Raw genomic sequence first — 17,067 nt, forward strand, 5'->3', positions numbered from 1 at the left:
GAGTTTCATGTCCCTTTAAAGTGATGGTAAACCCAAGCGTATAACAAACATTAGGATTTACCATCACTAAAAATAAATTAGTTTCTCTCGTTGTTTTGTAAGAAACGATGCTAAACTCACCCTATCTGTTAAGAAAGCATATTGCTAACACAGCGCCTCCGGCTGCCCATGACACAGCGCTTTCTTCAATGAGGTGACGTTTCCAGCTCTAGACCAATAGCTGTGCATGTCAACTGGCATCCTAGCACGGCTAGAGGTGGAAACGTCACCTCATTGGAGAAGAGCACTGTGCCGTGGACGCTTAGTTAGTGATATGCTTTCTTTACAGATAGGGTGAGTTTAGCATCTTTTTTTATAAATGATGAGAGAAACTAATGTTTATTTTTAGTGATAGTAAATTCTTGCATTGGTTATACGCTTGGATTCGCCATCACTTTAAGCTATTACAAAGTTATAAGCTTTTCACAAAAAAAGTCATTTAACATAAAAAGTGTGATCAAACAATCTATCATTTCTTCATATAGTTTATAGACAAGCTGACACATGCCAACATTTGCCACATAATTAAATGCTGATGTTAATTAGACAATGTTAAAAATTATATTATTTTAAAACAAAACTGCATACAATTGATGAATTAGTTATTTCATGCTCATTGCAGCAGCAATTTTGTGCACACCCTGGGTAATGCTGGAAAGCTGTTTCCAAGCTTCTTTCTGTGAAGAGTCAGCCATATCTCCTCGGAACTGCAGGCTATTCATATCCAGGCACAAGCTGTCCACATGACCTTGCATGCGACGGACTTCGTCATCTTTCTCAGCAATCTAAAAAGAATACAGGTATTTGTTTTTAAATATGTACAAGATGCTTTTGCAAAAAACTATTCACTTTAAAAAGTGACTATAATAACGGACACAATCCTTCTGTGAAATGAATATATAAAAAAATGATGATGACCAAACCTGAGTGTAATATTTCAGGGTAATAAAATATAATGAATGTGATAAATTAAATATGTATTTGTAAAACCCTATAACATATTTTTGTATCAGTTCTATTATACTATATAAATAATACTGATATTTTGAAAAGAAACATAAACAGCATCATAAGGCAATAAACAATATGTTTCTTCTAAGTTTTATAAATGAATTATCGTGCATACTTGAACATCATGTACATTTTCAACAAGCACAATGCATCTATTCATGACTGTTTTTGGCTTCATTTTCTAAGTCATTCTAATGCATGTGAAGAGCAGCCATCTGAATTGGTAAAAACACTCAACTATATACCAGGAACATCTTAAACATATAAAAAAAACAACTTTAAAAACCAAGGTCATTTTGAGACAGGTTTTCAAAAAAAATTCTAGATATCTCCAGATCTTTCCAGATATACAATTGACTTGACTACAGCAAAAGTAAACATAACACCCAGTTACAGGGCCACTTAGCATTTGTAGGGCCCTGGGCAAGACAAATTTTCCAGGGCCGGTGCTAGGATTTTTGGCCACACAGGCAAGAATACATTTTGCCCCCCCCCCCCCCCCAAGATTACATACCATCCCCATATATATATATATATATATATATACAGTAAATACCTACATTCATATACAGTGAAAATGAATGTAATGTGTACAGCAGCAGTATGGAGTTACACCTGGTTAATAATAAATGACATTCCTATAGAGGACATCATGCATGAACATTCTAAAAACCTAGAGGTACACATTTTATTCCAGCTGAATATGAACATAAGCATTTTACTACAAATGAATCTATTAAAGTCCAAATAGTTTCATGTAGATTAATAATAAGCAGTGAAAGGTATTAGAGGGTAGTCTGTAGACTGGGGCAACTGCCTGCAAATTAATGCATAAATCAAATCTACTTGTTTTTATCAATAGCTTGAATTATACACATGAGAGCTATTTGTTGATTTTTTCGTTTATTAGGTCCCTTTTGTCATCTACACTCTACATTAAGTTTGGTTACAATAATAAAGACAAGTAGTAAAGTTGCTGTAAGTAGGAATAAATGTCCAATTCATTTAGTCTAGGAAATAGGAGGTGAATTGATTGGTGCGAGTAACACCTCAGAGCTGCCAGCAACTATAAAAAGTCATTAGGGCTACTGCTAGGGTTGCCACCTCAGCCATGTTTTCCTGGACACTTATGAGTTACACATGCTGCAGGGTGTGCAGGGAGGAACATGTATTGTGTTTCTGGACAGCACTATTTATATTCCTCCCTGCACACCCTGCAGCATGTGTAACTTATAAGTGTTCTGTATTTTAAGGGACGGGTGGCAACCCTAGCCTACTGCATGCCTGTTAGTGATTTGTATTGATAACGTCACTATTTAAATTGGGATGCTAACATTAATCCAAATGCCAGCACATCTCTATCATCCAATATCACGTTGTTATGATCTTCTAAAGCAGTGATTTGCAACCTTTTTTTTGCCGTGGCACACTTTTTTACATCCTGTGGCACACCACCATCCCAAAATTTTACAAAATCACACATTGTAGCCTAATACAGGATATATATATATATACAGTGTATATATATATATATATATATATATATATACACACACACACACTGTACTGTGCTGTCATGCCATGCCTCCTGCAAACTATACATGACATACTGACATTCATTCACAAACAATCATAGTGATTGTCAGTCTGCTGCGGCACACCTGAGGATCTCTCACGGCACACTAGTGTGCCACGGCACACTGGTTGAAAAACACTGTTCTAAAGTGTTCATATGATAGAATTCAGGTCACTGCAGCAATCATTCCTGTTCATTTCAAAATCATTTCAAACACCTTTAATAAAAATAAAAAAAATGCTATATAAAGGGTGCACATAATGTGCATGTTTTAAATGTTTTATGCTTAATGTCCGTTTAAGAATTCTGCAGTTTAACGAACCCTGCAACATGCTACAATGATTTTTTAGGTTAATTGATAAGCTAATTAATATCAGGCCCTAAATGGCAAAAAACAAACAAACATTAAACCTACTTAAAGGGACACTGAACCCAATTTTTTTTCTTTCGTGATTCAATTTTAAGCAACTTTCTAATTTACTTCTATTATCATTTTTTCTTCGTTCTCTTGATATCTTTATTTTAAAAAGAAGGCATCTAAGCTTTTTTTTTTATTCAGAACTCTGGACAGCACTTTTTCATTGGTGGATGAATTTATCCACCAATCAGCAAGGACAACCCAGGTTGGGGGCCGTCATCTAAACTTACATTCTTGCATTTCAAATGAAGATACCAAGAGTATGAAGAAAATTTGATAATAGGAGTAAATTAGAAAGTTGCTTAAAATGTCATGCTCTATCTGAATCCGGAAAGAAAAAATCTGGGTTCAGTGTCCCTTTAAGAAACTTGCTGTTGCTGCAACACCTTCCTCTGAGCTTAGGGTGTAAGATGTCCCCCTGATCATGCTGCTGCTAGGTATCCAGGCTGAGAAAGTTATAAAATACAAGCCCCGGTTTAGCGTGCACTGTCTACAAGGAGCACTGCACAGAGTAAGGAAGAGCAGCACGCTGCATGTGTAACACCGACCTGCAGCCTGAAACAAGCATCTCTGCTGATGCACGGAGCCCGCCCGCGGTCCTGTCAGTGTCACTTTATTTCCGGTGTTCTGTACCGCCCGGCATTGGGCTCTGCAGTCTGCACGTCTGTCAAATTATACAAACAAACTACAGATTGACGTGCTCGCTTGGCCCTGGGCCCTATCGAATCGCTCCACAGTTTGCGCTCTGCAGCAAGCAACTAATATATTTTTTTAAAATAATATCATTCATCATTAGATAATTGCCGGCGTTGCCGCTCTAACTTTGCGCCCCCTCCTTGGGCGCCCTAAGGGGCCTACCCCTGATACCAAGATAAAGAATAACACAATATATTACACCTCTTCATACCATAAACACTTCTAAACTAAATACAGAGGGGCCGATTTACTATGCCCAGAATGGGGCCAACTCGCCCTGTTTCCGCGCGAGCCTTCAGTCTCGCCGGAAACAGGAGTTAAGAAGCAGCAGTCTTAAGAACGCTGCTCCTTAACTGGTCTGTCTGCTCTGAGGCTGCGGACATCAATCCGCCTGATCCTATACAATCGGGCTGATTGACACCCTGGCTAGCAGCCGATTGGCTTCAAATCTGCAGGGGGCGGCATTGCACAAGCAGTTTACACATCACCCCAACAGACACAATGTGACTTCCTGTGTGTAACTAAAGAGAATGATAACAGAGTCCAAGCCCAGGTGTTCCTGGGAGCTCAGTTACCAACTACCATACCTATATAATTGCTGTCACAAACAGAACATTATTTGTTGGATTATGATAAATTTTACACATTTTCAAAACATTTCACTAAAGCTGCTATATTTGACAATTTTTTTAATTTAAAATATTTTATTTTCCCCTTTCATAGGCATAGACAAAAACATTAAAAAAATATAGTTCAGGCACATCAATTAAATGTCCACAACAAACCTTAAAGGTACACTAAACCCACATTTTTTCTTTCATGATTCAGATAGAGAATACAATTTTAAACAACATTTAAATTTTCTTCTATTCACTAATTTGCTTCATTCTTTAGATATCCTTTGTTGAAGAAATAGTGATTCACATGTGTGAGCCAATCACACGATGCATCTATGTGCAGTCACCAATCAGCAGCTACTTAAGCCTATCTAGATATGCTTTTCAGCAAAGGATATCAATAGAATGAAACAAGTTAGATAATAGAAGTAAATTAGAAAGTTGTTTATAATTGCATGTTCTTTATAAATCATGAAAGAAAGAAATGTGGGTTTTATGTCCCTTTAAGTAGAAAGATATGCAGCATAGGAGACTAGTATCATTCTCTAGCAGTGGATAACAATGCTCTGACCATTAGGTGGCACTGTTACACATGTATAAAACTGCCCATAAGTGACATAATAAAGAAATGTATAGTCCACTCCTCAGTACCCGGGAAGGTATTTGCAATCCAGTAAATATATGAGCATATTAAAAATGAAAGCAAATAAATAAATCTAGCACTGATATTCCAGCATGTCCTTTCTTTCCCTGTCAAGTGGCAGTATATATATATATTTTTTTTTTTTTTACTTTACTTTTAACCCTTATCTGTGAAGTGTACCAACTGGGCATGTTTTTAGTGAAGTGGCAGCAATATATGAAAAGCCGTTTTACAGGAGAACATGCTGAAATGTTATGCTTTCTGCACTATAATGTTTTTCTACTTAACTGGGAGTATTAAAGAAATCGTGTAATGTCTAGCTTTGCAGTAGTGACCTAAATTTATTTTATATCAGTGTGCAGTTTAAAATTGATTTATGCCATTTTTCTATGTTTTGGGAAGCCATTTAATAAGCTAATTTTCAAGCACTTTATATTTCCCAGTTGTTGTTTATACCAGATTTGTGTAGAAAGGTTGTTGATTTTTCAAAACTTTAAATGTACAAGATATCGGCCCCTGTTACCGGTTACCGGCCTGAAAGGCAGTCAATAATCGTTATCGGCCATGAAAAAATGACATCGGTCTATCCCTACTTTCTGGGGTAAGCTACATAAAAAGTGGGCGAAATAAATAACAAAATTATATTCCAGTTTTGTTTACTACCCGTAATTAAACTTTTTAAAGATTGTCCGTCAGTTTAATAAAGCTGTGCATAATCTGGGACATACGGTATCTAGTTTTATACATATACTGTATATTCTCTTAGTTAAGAAAGGTGTACAATTTTGTCAGATCCTGTAAGGGCAAAAGGGGCAGCTGCCCAGGGTCCAGTCTCTGAGGGGCCCAAGAGTCCTAAAAAAATAAAAAAATAAAAAAAAAATACTGTCACAGTCAAAAGTCGTGCTTATATATATTTTTTTTTAAAAACTGTGCCAGACCATGCCGGTGTCATGTGACATGCCAAGCTATTGCCATGTGCTGTTTTAGATGTGCACTTTGCAGCACTGAATGCAAAGCCCTAACTCTGCATCCAGCCATTTCCACTGCATCAGAAAAGGTCCTACTGGAGTTACCACTATTACCAGGTAACTGCTCTGGTTGTTTGGATTGTTTCTGGGTAGGACTGACTGTAGGCGCATGCAGCTGGAGCGGCAGGCACGTGAGGATTTGAGCATCTGAGCATCTCTCTTCAGTCTTGAGGCTGTGTGACTCATCTCACACTGTATCCATGCAGCCTTGGACAGACAGCATCCAGTCTACTGGTCCCCTTAGCCCTGCTCTTTCTGCTGTGGCCCTAAGATCAACTAACTGAAGATTGTTAGGGGAACAGTGCTTTGTAGAAAGGTTTCAGTGGGAAGAATAAGTGAGTGCACACACGCCCCTCCCCATGCAGTATTGTCTAGTGCAGGGTGAGAGGGGATTTGTTCCTAGCAAAGAAGCGACATGTGCTGCTGTGGCTGATGTATAGCTGATACTTCACACATTAATGTAAGGTTTATTTTTATAGTTTTTATTTTCTCTCTGTCTCAGATTTTACAGCTTCCCATAGTAGTTCTGCTGTTCCAGTCAGTAAACTTATATTTGTCTGCACCTCCATGCTTCCTCCTCAGTCTTTACCTTGCTTTGCTCCTGTTGGCTGCCCTAAATCTCTTTAACCAGCAAACCTCACACCAGAATCACATTCAAAAGAATATTAAATGAATCCACAGTGGAGGAATTTATATATTTATTTACTTATTAGTACTGCTTAGGTCCAGTTTCACATATTGCAATTTATTTCATTTTTTTTAAATGATTAGCCCAGCAGTGGATGATCCACCGCTGGGATAATAATAATAATAAAACATTTTTTGATTTAGTTGTTTTTTGGGATGTTGGGGTGGAGAGCGAAATTGCATGGGGTGGGAGGGGGGGCCCAAGAACATTTTTGCCCAGGGTCCAGTCAGTATTAAAGACGGCCCTGTGTGTTTCATGTACTCATATTAGAGTTATGTAATGTCATCTGTATCTCATGCTCCGTTTACACATCACCCCAACATACACAATGTGACTTCTGTTTGTAACTAAAGAGAATTATTGTACAGTATTGTTTTATAAAGCTGGCATCAGTATTAAGTTATTCATCTTAAATTAGTTTTTTAAGCTGGGGTTATGTAGGCAGAACAGCTAATCAGATGCTTTACTGCCCTCCTCGTAGACTTTAAAGGGACACTGAACCCAAATTTTTTCTTTCATGATTCAGATAGAGCATGGTATTTTAAGCAACTTTCTAATTTACTCCTATTATCAAATTTTCTTTATTCTCTTGGTATCTTTATTTGAAAAGCAAGAATGTAAGTTTAGATGCCGGCCCATGTTAGTGAACAACCTGGGTTGTCCTTGCTGATTGGTGGATAAATTAATCGACCAATAAAAAAGTGCTGTCCAGAGTCCTGAACCAAGAAAAAAGCTTAGATGCCTTCTTTTCAAATAAAGATAGCAAGAGAACGAAGAAAAATTGATAATAGGAGTAAATAAGAAAGTTGCTTAAAATTGTATGCTCTATCTGAATCACTAAAGAAATAATTTGGGTTCAGTGTCCCGTTAATGTAGTGCATACTCCAGTACAAATACACAGTAATGTAGTGCATACTCCAGTACAAATAAACAGTAATGTAGTGCATACTTCAATACAAATACACAGTAATGTAGTGCATACTCCAATACAAATACACAGTAATGTAGTGCATACTCCAATACAAATACACAGTAATGTAGTGCATACTCCAATACAAATAAACAGTAATGTAGTGCATACTCCAGTACAAATAAGCAGTAATGTAGTGCATACTCCAATACAAATACACAGTAATGTAGTGCATACTCCAGTAAAAATAAACAGTAATGTAGGGCATACTCCAGTACAAATAAACAGTAATGTAGTGCATACTCCAGTACAAATAAACAGTAATGTAGTGCATACTCCAGTACAAATACACAGTAATGTAGTGCATACTCCAATACAAATACACAGTAATGTAGTGCATACTCCAATACAAATACACAGTAATGTAGTGCATACTCCAATACAAATACACAGTAATGTAGTGCATACTCCAGTACAAATACACAGTAATGTAGTGCATACTCCAGTACAAATAAACAGTAATGTAGTGCATACTCCAGTACAAATACACAGTAATGTAGTGCATACTCCAATACAAATACACAGTAATGTAGTGCATACTCCAGTACAAATAAACAGTAATGTAGTGCATACTCCAGTACAAATAAACAGTAATGTAGTGCATACTCCAGTACAAATACACAGTAATGTAGTGCATACTCCAGTACAAATACACAGTAATGTAGTGCATACTCCAGTACAAATACACAGTAATGTAGTGCATACTCCAGTACAAATAAACAGTAATGTAGTGCATACTCCAGTACAAATAAACAGTAATGTAGTGCATACTCCAGTACAAATAAACAGTAATGTAGTGCATACTCCAGTACAAATAAACAGTAATGTAGTGCATACTCCAGTACAAATAAACAGTAATGTAGTGCATACTCCAATAAAAATAAACAGTAATGTAGTGCATACTCCAGTACAAATAAACAGTAATGTAGTGCATACTCCAGTACAAATAAACAGTAATGTAGTGCATACTCCAGTACAAATACACAGTAATGTAGTGCATACTCCAGTACAAATAAACAGTAATGTAGTGCATACTCCAGTACAAATAAACAGTAATGTAGTGCATACTCCAGTACAAATACACAGTAATGCAGTGCATACTCCAGTACAAATAAACAGTAATGTAGTGCATACTCCAGTACAAATAAACAGTAATGTAGTGCATACTCCAGTACAAATAAACAGTAATGTAGTGCATACTCCAAAACAAATAAACAGTAATGCAGTGCATACTCCAGTACAAATAAACAGTAATGTAGTGCATACTCCAGTACAAATAAACAGTAATGTAGTGCATACTCCAGTACAAATAAACAGTAATGTAGTGCATACTCCAGTACAAATAAACAGTAATGTAGTGCATACTCCAGTACAAATAAACAGTAATGTAGTGCATACTCCAAAACAAATAAACAGTGAATCTTATGGGCAAAAACATCAATGAAAGTTCTTTTATTTTCTACTCCTAACTTGTACTAATTGATATCGTTATAATGGTGTAAACTGAAAACAAACTAACACTTATTGCTCTCGCACTAACTCGACATCCCATTAGACCAACTGTGCTAAAGCCGAAGGAAGTTACTAATATTTAACATTCCAATGTTCTTCACATAGAAGAAAATGTTCTATTTATTTTTAAATATATAAAATTGTTTTTTGTAAAATATATATCTATGCCAATATGAATATATACAGGTGGATGAAAAAAAATGTTTATTCTAATTTGTAATTTTTATTCTTTATACATGCACCAAATCCTAATTTTAGGTGTTTTGGGAATGGTGAACTGATGCTCAATGTGGAAATATAAAGTGTGTGTTTGAAATATTCAAGGAATAATGACTTGCATGCTGATGTTTACCAAAATGACGTGCATGGTGGCTTTTTTTTACATTGTTGTGTATTTCTGCAAGCTAAAGTGTTTTTTGAAAATGCATTTCTGAAAAAAAAAACAAGATTTGATTTGTACAGCTAATGTGATAGAAAGATACTTACACTTGATGTTTAAAATGAACGAGTGCAAATAGCTACAAATGGCTTTAGCACAGGGATGTGAAATGGAAAGGGTTAAACAGGCGCATGTGCAAAGCCATCTGGGCAGCAGTAAATTAGATTAAAACCATTGTACTAGGGTCCAAGATGGTCTGATGAATAGCAAAGCTCAAGAAAATTCTATTTGGTAATTAAAACAAAAAGAGAAGATAATCCTAACAACAGAAGGACAACGTTTTTTTTCCTTCTTGTGATAGGAATCAGATGAGGATACCACTTTTCATGCAAACAAGTGATGCAGCACAGAAGATTCTGACACTGATAATTTGGAACAGAAGGGAATATCCCTAATCTTCTAATACATACTCAGCGCAACCTGCTTGTGCCACAGCCTGAACAAAGACTGTGGTGTTAGAAATAAAGGAGTTTAAACAGTTAATCCTGTGCAGTTAAAAAAAATACAATAATGCATTTTAATGTACTTTTGTTATTTATTTAGTCCATTTTTTTCCTGCAATTTAACTTTGAAATTGTTTGTTTTCTCAGTTTAATTGAGTTGCTATAAAGTAATGGGTGCCGCAAAGCTGAAACCTTGATTTCCCCCCATTTATCTCTTATACTAAAGATAATTAGATAGAGAAAAAAATGTCCAAACACTGAACTGTGCAAACAATGGGCTAGATTACAAGTGGAGCGCTAAATTATTGCGCTCCCGCAAACAGAAAAATTTGGCCCAAAAGTGTAGTTTATTAAAAAAATAAAGATGGCAGCAAAGAAAAATGACTGCACTAGGCAGTATTCTGGGGTTAAAGTTGGTGGGAGTAGGTTGTTAGAAAAAAAACAGCACTGAAAAGTTCCTTTACATTGCGGTCTATGGGAACTGTGTGTTACCAGTAAATATATATGTATATGCTTATATACATATATATTTATGTGTTAGTATATTTATATACACATATTAACACATAAATATATATGTAGATGCTTATATATGTATACATTTTTGTGTATGTGTATATACACATATTAACACGTAAATATATATGTATATCAGCATATACATATATATTTACTGCCATCGGTGCGTGGCTTACCCCCTTAACTGGCGCTGAAGTTCTTATGCCGTCTCTGAGAGCATCAGAACAAGGCGCCCATAGGAGCTTATGGAAGAACGCTCTTGTGAACGCAATGCTTCCCACTGATGCGAATGCGAGGTTGCATTCGCATTGCTGAAAACTTGTAATACCAGTGCACATTATCGTGCGCTGGTATTACACAGAGGAGTGCAAATATCGCTTTTTATTTAGTGCTCCACTTGTAATCTGGCCCAATGGCTGAGAGGAAAGCCTGTTAGACAATTATTTTTCCCAATCCTATATTCCAGACAGCCTAGTTTGCGTGCTCTCTTTTATTGCCTGTTTTAAAAATGTGCCCAATTGTCCTCAGCAGAAGAGACATAAGGGGAAACCTAGGTTTATCATCCATTACTTTTTAAAAGCTAAAGAACTTTATAGATATCATTTTGTTCCATTTTAATTTTATTCATTTTTCAAAAGCAAAATTTAAAAGAAAAAGGACAATAAAATAACAAAATTCTTTGATTATTATGTCATGATGTATATTGATTCAAAAACATCCTTCATACATTTTACTTATTGTATAGCTAAATAATCTCTGAAAGAAAAAGAAAAAACTCCTGTTGTTCTATAATAAGTTCCTACTACTCCTTTACTGCTCCATGAAATTTCAGAGGATTGACTCCTATATGAAACCCAACATTTTTATTTTATGATTCAGATAGAACATGCAATTCTAAACAACTTTCCAGTTTACTTCCATTATCTAATTTGCTTCATTCTCTTGCTATCCTTTATTAAAAGAATACCTAGGTAGGCTCAGGAGCACCAAAGCACTTCTGGGAGCTAGCTGCTGATTTGTGGCTGCACATATATGCCTATTTTCATTGGCTTTCCTGATGTGTCCAGCTAGCTCCCAGTAGTGCGCTGCTACTCCTTCAGCAAAGGATACAAAAGAAACAAAGCACATTTGATAATAGAAGTAAATTGGAACATTGTTTAAAATGGTATGATCTATCTGAATCATGGAAGAAAACATTTGTGTTTCATGTCCCTTTAAGACTGGCATTTATCATATAATCTGATTTTTCAAATGATAGGAGGATTTGGCGCTGAACAGCAGGAGTTTGACTCCTATGGGTAGATTTAATAAGCAGCGTATGCTGCTTTCTACGCCCATAGTTTCCAGCTCGCCGAAACAGAAGTTAAGAAGAAGCGGTCGTAAGTAAGACAATTTATAATATCTGTGAATGACAACATGATAACTCTATACTAGAATTAATAAGCAGTTGTCTCAGACCCATTTCCCATAGCATATTGTGATAAATGAACATTAAACTCAAAACTCTTTATTAAATGTTCAAAAGGACATTCAAAATACAAGTGCATTTCAATTTTGATTAAGAACTTTATTGAAATACATTTGCATTAGCTATGACTTCTGTGCACACAACATATGGCGCCTCCACCAATATGGCACATGTATCTGCAGTGACAGCTCGCACCTGTTCTGACAGCCAACGGTAAAGTGTGATTCATGTCTGTTATGATGCAAATTGAAAGTGCAAAGAGTCAGAAAAACATATAAGCTTCCCAGTCAATCTTTGTGATATTTAAATCAATAAGAATTTTCCCATTTAGTAAATTCTATCCATTCTTCTCTAGAATGTAACCAGCTACCTTGCCTTAAGTATGCAACACAAAAAAATGTATGTAGTCTCCTGACACGTGTTAACTATTGCTTATTAAGATATCTTAAATAGCTTTAAAGGATCAATATGCATCTAATACAAGTTTATTGTTTTCAAAGTAGCTGCAGGAACACCCTTTCAAATGGGCTGGACCTCCAAACCCAAATGAGAGTGTAATTTCTTCTACTGCCTCTTGTTTGTATAGCTTTTCTATAGCTACAAGTGCATTATTGAGAATGGTGGTTTCCACAGGCAAAATCAGCTATTTAAAATGACAACATAAAGGTAAAGCAACTATTTGTAAACTATTTAATACATTTTGGCAGTTAAAATGTATAACAGAGAATACATTAAAGGAGAGAAAATGTGTCTCTAACATAACAGATAACTGGAAGTTCTACAACTTTTCCATTGAAAAAAGGGAAATTATTGCTAAATGTCCTTTACAAGATTACTGTGTTAAAGGGACAATCTACTACTTAGTCATCTTAAAGTCTTATCTTAGATTAAGATGCAGAAAGTATCCTGCACCGCTTTCTATATCATTAAGCAGGAATTGTAAAAAAGTTATTTTAAAATAATTATTGTTTCTGGCCACTTTGCCAAGCTCCGCCCTCTGATTACATCACAATCTAAACTGCATATGGTATCCAATCACAAAAGGCTCACTAGTTAGATTTAACAGACTGTCAATGTTATTCAGCAGAGTGCCTAAATGCAGCCCTGATTGTGATGTCATCAGTGGGCGGAACTTGGTAGACATCTTAAAGTGGCCTGAAACAATATTAAAGGGCCAGTAAACCCACAAAATAATGTTATACAATTCTGCACATAGTGCAGAATTATACAACATCAGCTTAGCGCTAACTTTATACCTGAAAGGATTTCAGAGAAAAATTCCTACGAAAGTTACTTTAACAGTACGCCGCTCCTGGCTCTACTGAGCGGGTCTGTTTGTTTTACCTAAGCGTGTCTATTCAAAGCCGGCCCAATCGCGCCATTAAACTTAATGTAGCTTGCTCCCGCTCTGGTCTGGTAGCAGGAGCGTGCTACATTGAGTATAATGGCGCTATCGGGCCGGCTGTAAATAGACAGCGTGCCCGATGCGCTTAGGGAAAACAAACATATCCGCTCAGTAGAGCCAGGAGCGTACTGTAAAAGTAATTTTCGTAGGAATTTTTCTCTGAAATCCTTTCAGGTATAAAGTTAGTGCTAAGCTGATGTTATATAATTCTGCACTATGTGCAGAATTATATAACATTATTTTGTGGGTTTACTGGCCCTTTAATTTCAAAATAACTTTTTTACAGTCCCTGTTGCAACATATAGAAAGGGGTCCAGGAGGCTATTTGCAGCTTAATCCAAGGTAAGACTTTAAGATGACTAAAGTGTAGACTGTCCCTTTAAATCCAGTTTCCCAATATATATTTTTTCTTTTCATTACTGAAACCTCTTGAACATTCTGTGAATACATAACTTTACAGCACACAAATGATATTGCTTGTCCGCAGCGTCTTTGTAAGTGAACATTTATTTATGTATACACATTCAACAAACCAATACATATTAATTAATTAGTGCTGTATAATGTGAGTTTAACAACTAAATACACATGGATGCCATATTGTGCAGTATACTTACTTATTTGAATTTAGTGATAAAAAACCTTTGAAAAGCTAATGTTACTTTAAAACAACCTGTATTAAAAGCCAGAGTAAGGTTCCTCCTCCCAATAAAACAGAGACATATTGTGGCATCTGGTGGTTTCTTTTAACTGACAGTCTCCCTCCTTCTTGCAGGTATCAGATTGCTATTGTTGTGTAGTGGGAATACATAATAAATAAGCCCCTATAGCCTAAGAGGAAAGAAAGGATCAAACAATGTTGTATAGCAAGGAGGTATATTGTCATTGCCCTCCCCCTTTTACCTCAGAACTGCAGTCTACGGAAAACTGGAAATTCAGGTTTGCAGACCACATGCTTGTGTGTGATACCTTGTTTGATTCTTAGACTCCATGCATGGACATGTGATTACACCAGTAGCGGAGTTACTCAACAAAGGGTTCTGCCCCCCCAAAAAAGGTAACTCAGTAATAAGCAATAGTGATAATATATCAGGTATGGAAAAACATCACTATAGTTTATCATAGTCTGCTAGCCCAGAGGGAAAATGTTACTAGTCCAATCAATAATAAAGATAGGAAAAAGTCCAAATTTGTACTAATGCACTGCATTTTCTTACTCGTCTGGGGCTAGTGAACTAGTGGAAATTTCTAGCCTTGTATATATATATATATATATATATATATATATATATATATATATATATATTTATTTAAAGATAAAAGGCTCCTCAATTTAGATTGTACATTCTGCCCTTCCCTGAACACGCCGATGTATAGACTGGCTGCTATGCCCTCCCCCATGACTTGGGCCCTGGTGCCACTGTACCTGCTGCACCAAAGGTAGTTCCCCTCCTGTGTTACACTAATATGAACGGAAAATAACTATTTATAATAACCTAAACTGGTATTGGAAATGAATGTTACAGTTGTTCAGGGTTTTAGGAAGCCCACTCTGACATAGAAATGACTGACTTATAAATGAAAGCAACAGCCTAACTTTTTTTAATGCTGTCTTGGCCTACATATCCATATGGTCCTTAAAAAAAAATCATCCTTCAAAGGAATGCTAACATTTGAATACAGTAGGAACAGGTGTATTCATACATTAACATCTTCCCAGATGTTTCAAAGAAGATACAAAAAAATGCATAGAAAAAATATCAAAATCATTAATGGAATTAAATATTTGAGCAAGTTTAGATCATTCTTCAACTATATGAAGAAATACTACAAAACAGAATACTCCTTTTTCATAATAACAGTATTTTTTATGCAAATTAATCAGGAAGGACACGTACGCAAAAAGGTGCTACACCAAACATTGCCAATCATTTCCACTAACAAGGGACAGAAGGAACTTCAGGCTAGAACAGCAATAATGCTCAACAGAAACAGACCTGAAGCCTTAAGACTTTTGGGAAGTTTCTTCCTACTCATTGTTGCAAATATCTTATGATTTTTGATAAAATATTATCCTTAATTTAAAAAGATTTTTGTATTTTAAAGAAATCATATCATTTTAAATCAATAGAAATGAATATAAACAGTAGTTAATAATGGACCAGAGATGTTCAAGATTCACTCTCGTATTTCAAAAGTAGGATGCAATGTCAAAATGTCAACATGTTTGACAAGGAGGTCTATAAGCGTGGTTTGACACCTATGTTTTATGTTTTATTTCTGGGAGGCTTATTAAGCCAAGGAATTGAGGGGTCTTCTGTACAGTGGCCCATCTGTATTTTGTGTTGGAATCCCAATGGGAGGGGCTGAGTCATGGCCAGGATGTTCGGTGTCTGAAACAGGGATGAGTGAAGTAAGAGTATGTCCTAGACGGCACTGGGAGGGGCCCTAAAAACAGGATAATTTGACCTGGCAGAGAGGCTACTGGTCGGGAAGACGGCAGTTCCCTTGACCATGACAATCCCACAGGATCTGGGATAGTTGGGAGGTCTGGGGTTAAGGTGGTTTAGGAGGTGCCAGGTAAATATGACACTAATAAAGTGAAGTTAGAGAAGTAGGAGGGAAAGTGGGATAGATCGCCCATCCTGCAAAAAGAAGAACAGTTGGGAGCTCTGCAAGACAAAAGAGTTCAAAGTGAAGGAAACGCCCATGCTGCACTTATTTGGACATTAGATATCTATTCACTTATAACTGCTATCATTGTTACTTCTTATAATTATATAAACCCACCAATCAATAACATGAGTGCAGCGACCACAGACTATTTAGCATTATAAATACAGTAAAAAGAAGTGCTTGAAATTACAATGTAAGAAGCATAATGACTCTAGGTTTGGCCTGCATAGTTCTGCTTCAGGTTGTGTGCTGAAAAGATGCCCTCTGAACTGGATATGTCACTAATCTCTGGGAAGCTAGTTAATGATTTTATTTCGAGTAATGAGAAGAGTTACAAACAAGGGATGGTGCCTGAAAACTACAAATAACATGTTAGTAAAGTATTATTATGTTATGTTCTTTACTGTTTGAGTAAACTGTACTCCAAGATCTAGAGATATAATAATTTCCATTCCACAATAAGACTACAAGGCATATACCAACAAAATACTTTTTTTTACAAACACTGGTGTCTGTAATACAGTGTTATGATAGACTATATAATTGCCTTATCATGCGATATCCCCCAGAACACTGTGGAATCAACATGAGACAAATATTGTAACATTTTTGATCTTTTATTGCAAAACCAAAAAAAATATTTTAAAAATAAAAATCCATAGTTAAAGGGACATAAGTCCCCTTGTAATTACAATATACTAATGTAAAAGCAAAGTGTGATAGTTTAACAGATTGCTTTCTGCAGTAGTTTTTTATTAAAGGGATGTACAACAGTCTGTTTCATTATTGCAATATGTGTTATTCATCATTTTAAATGGATTTTACCTTTTTTTTATTTAATTTTTTTATTTTTCCAAAAAAAATCACAGATATCATGGGGTAAGGTAAACAAAGTCAGAATACAGTAATCATACATGAC

The 17,067-nt window shown here is 36.0% G+C and overlaps 1 protein-coding gene across 1 annotated transcript in view; it reads right to left on the minus strand.

The window, feature by feature from the left end:
* Window positions 1–508: 508 nt before the first annotated feature.
* Window positions 509–17,067, minus strand: part of LOC128661676 (myosin-9-like) — a 187,411-nt gene continuing 170,852 nt past the window's right edge. The window contains exon 6 of the mRNA XM_053715903.1: window positions 509–824. Coding sequence (XP_053571878.1) covers window positions 642–824 — 183 coding nt within the window. The 3' untranslated portion in view covers window positions 509–641. The remainder of the gene's footprint in view (window positions 825–17,067) is intronic.

The sequence above is a fragment of the Bombina bombina genome, chromosome 5 (assembly GCF_027579735.1).
Source record: "Bombina bombina isolate aBomBom1 chromosome 5, aBomBom1.pri, whole genome shotgun sequence".
Classification (NCBI taxonomy): domain Eukaryota; kingdom Metazoa; phylum Chordata; class Amphibia; order Anura; family Bombinatoridae; genus Bombina; species Bombina bombina.